At 32.4% G+C, this 1,903-nt stretch overlaps 1 protein-coding gene across 1 annotated transcript in view; it reads left to right on the top strand.

Annotated features, from left to right (window-relative positions):
• LOC108577435 overlaps window positions 1-1,903 on the top strand; it is a 56,530-nt gene that overhangs the window by 1,273 nt on the left and 53,354 nt on the right. Inside the window, exon 2 of the mRNA XM_017940580.1 lies at window positions 62-113. Coding sequence (XP_017796069.1) covers window positions 89-113 — 25 coding nt within the window. The 5' untranslated portion in view covers window positions 62-88. The remainder of the gene's footprint in view (window positions 1-61; window positions 114-1,903) is intronic.

Consider the following 1,903-nt stretch of genomic DNA (forward strand, 5'->3'; position numbering starts at 1 on the left):
TCAGTAAGATGAAGTTTTAGGTTAGGTTAGATTATTATGCGAAATTTTTTTTCTTTTTCAGATATTTTATGTAAATGCTTGTTGGTTGATGGGACGTTATGTAAATGAAATATGTAAGTTTACTAGTTTTTTCTTCTTCTTTGATTCGTTATCACGTTCTATCGTTTATTATAAATATGCTGAATAATCGAAGACACGTTGCGTTTATTCTATGGATTTTAAGTAAACTTCACGGATTTTTCTGTACTTTCGTTGTTCCATTTATATTTCGTTTTCATCGAATATCCATCGGTTATTTGCTCTCCCTTGCGGCTATATTAATATGCTAGAAGCAGCGACCTTGTTGCGAAATGATTTATCACCGGTGCTTTAATCGGTAGGAAGAAAGCAACCGGTTCGCTTACTATGTATGAAGCGCTTTCTTGTCCAAGTTGCTCCAAGTTTCTCCAATTTTACTTTCAATACCCACCGAATCCCTCTTTCCATAATAGGAAAAAGTGTCGGATAATTATGTCATAAAAATTCACGAAGATTCAACGTTCAATATTCCCGATAGTAAATTATTTCAGATAGAATTATGTCAGAATTTGAAATATTCAACACTTCAAATATAAATGCTCCACGCTTCAAATTTCCTCGAACAAAAAAATACCACGAGAGAGCCAAATTTTCGGTGCACCTAACCTCAACTTAAATTCCAAAAATTTCACATTTCATAATCGAGAATATCTCAAAATCATTCTTCCTCTCCCTTCATTCAAATGCTAAAAATTCCCATTATGAAACACTCTAAATCTACTTCATAAAAAAAAAAAAAAGGAAAATACCCCGAAAGAGCCAAATTTTCAGTGCACCTAACCTCAACTTAAATTTCAAAAATTTCACATTTCGTAATCGAGAATATCGAAAAATTATTCTTCCTCTTCTCCGATTCAAATGCTAAAAATTCCAAGTATGAAACACACTAAATCTCCTCAATAGAAGAAATATCACGAGAGAGCCAAATTTTTGGTGCACCTAACCTCAACTTAAATTCCAAAAATTTCACATTTCATAATCGAGAATATCTCAAAATCATTCTTCCTCTCCCTTCATTCAAATGCTAAAAATTCCCATTATGAAACACTCTAAATCTACTTCATAAAAAAAAAAAAGGAAAATACCCCGAAAGAGCCAAATTTTCGGTGCACCTAACCTCAACTTAAATTCCAAAAATTTCACATTTCATAATCGAGAATATCTCAAAATCATTCTTCCTCTCCCTTCATTCAAATGCTAAAAATTCCCATTATGAAACACTCTAAATCTACTTCATAAAAAAAAAAAAGGAAAATACCCCGAAAGAGCCAAATTTTCGGTGCACCTAACCTCAACTTAAATTCCAAAAATTTCACATTTCATAATCGAGAATATCTCAAAATCATTCTTCCTCTCCCTTCATTCAAATGCTAAAAATTCCCATTATGAAACACTCTAAATCTACTTCATAAAAAAAAAAAAAAAGGAAAATACCCCGAAAGAGCCAAATTTTCAGTGCACCTAACCTCAACTTAAATTCCAAAAATTTCACATTTCGTAATCGAGAATAGCTCAAAATCATTCTTCCTCTCCTCCGATTCAAATGTTCAAAATTCCAAAGATTAAACACTCTAAATCTCCTCAATACAAAAAAAAAAAAGGGAAATACCCTGAGAGAGCCAAATTTTTGGTGCACCTAACCTCAACTTAAATTCTAAAAATTTCGTATTCCTTAATCGAAAATATCTCAAAATCATTCTTCCTCTCCTCCGATTCAAATGCTAAAAATTCCAAAGATTAAACACTCGAAATCTCCTCGATCGAAAAGAAAAAAATCCCCCGAGAGAGCCAAATTATCGGTACTTTTGACGATCGTCGAATTTTA

Source organism: Habropoda laboriosa, unplaced genomic scaffold (assembly GCF_001263275.1).
Source record: "Habropoda laboriosa isolate 0110345459 unplaced genomic scaffold, ASM126327v1 scaffold648, whole genome shotgun sequence".
Lineage (NCBI taxonomy): Eukaryota > Metazoa > Arthropoda > Insecta > Hymenoptera > Apidae > Habropoda > Habropoda laboriosa.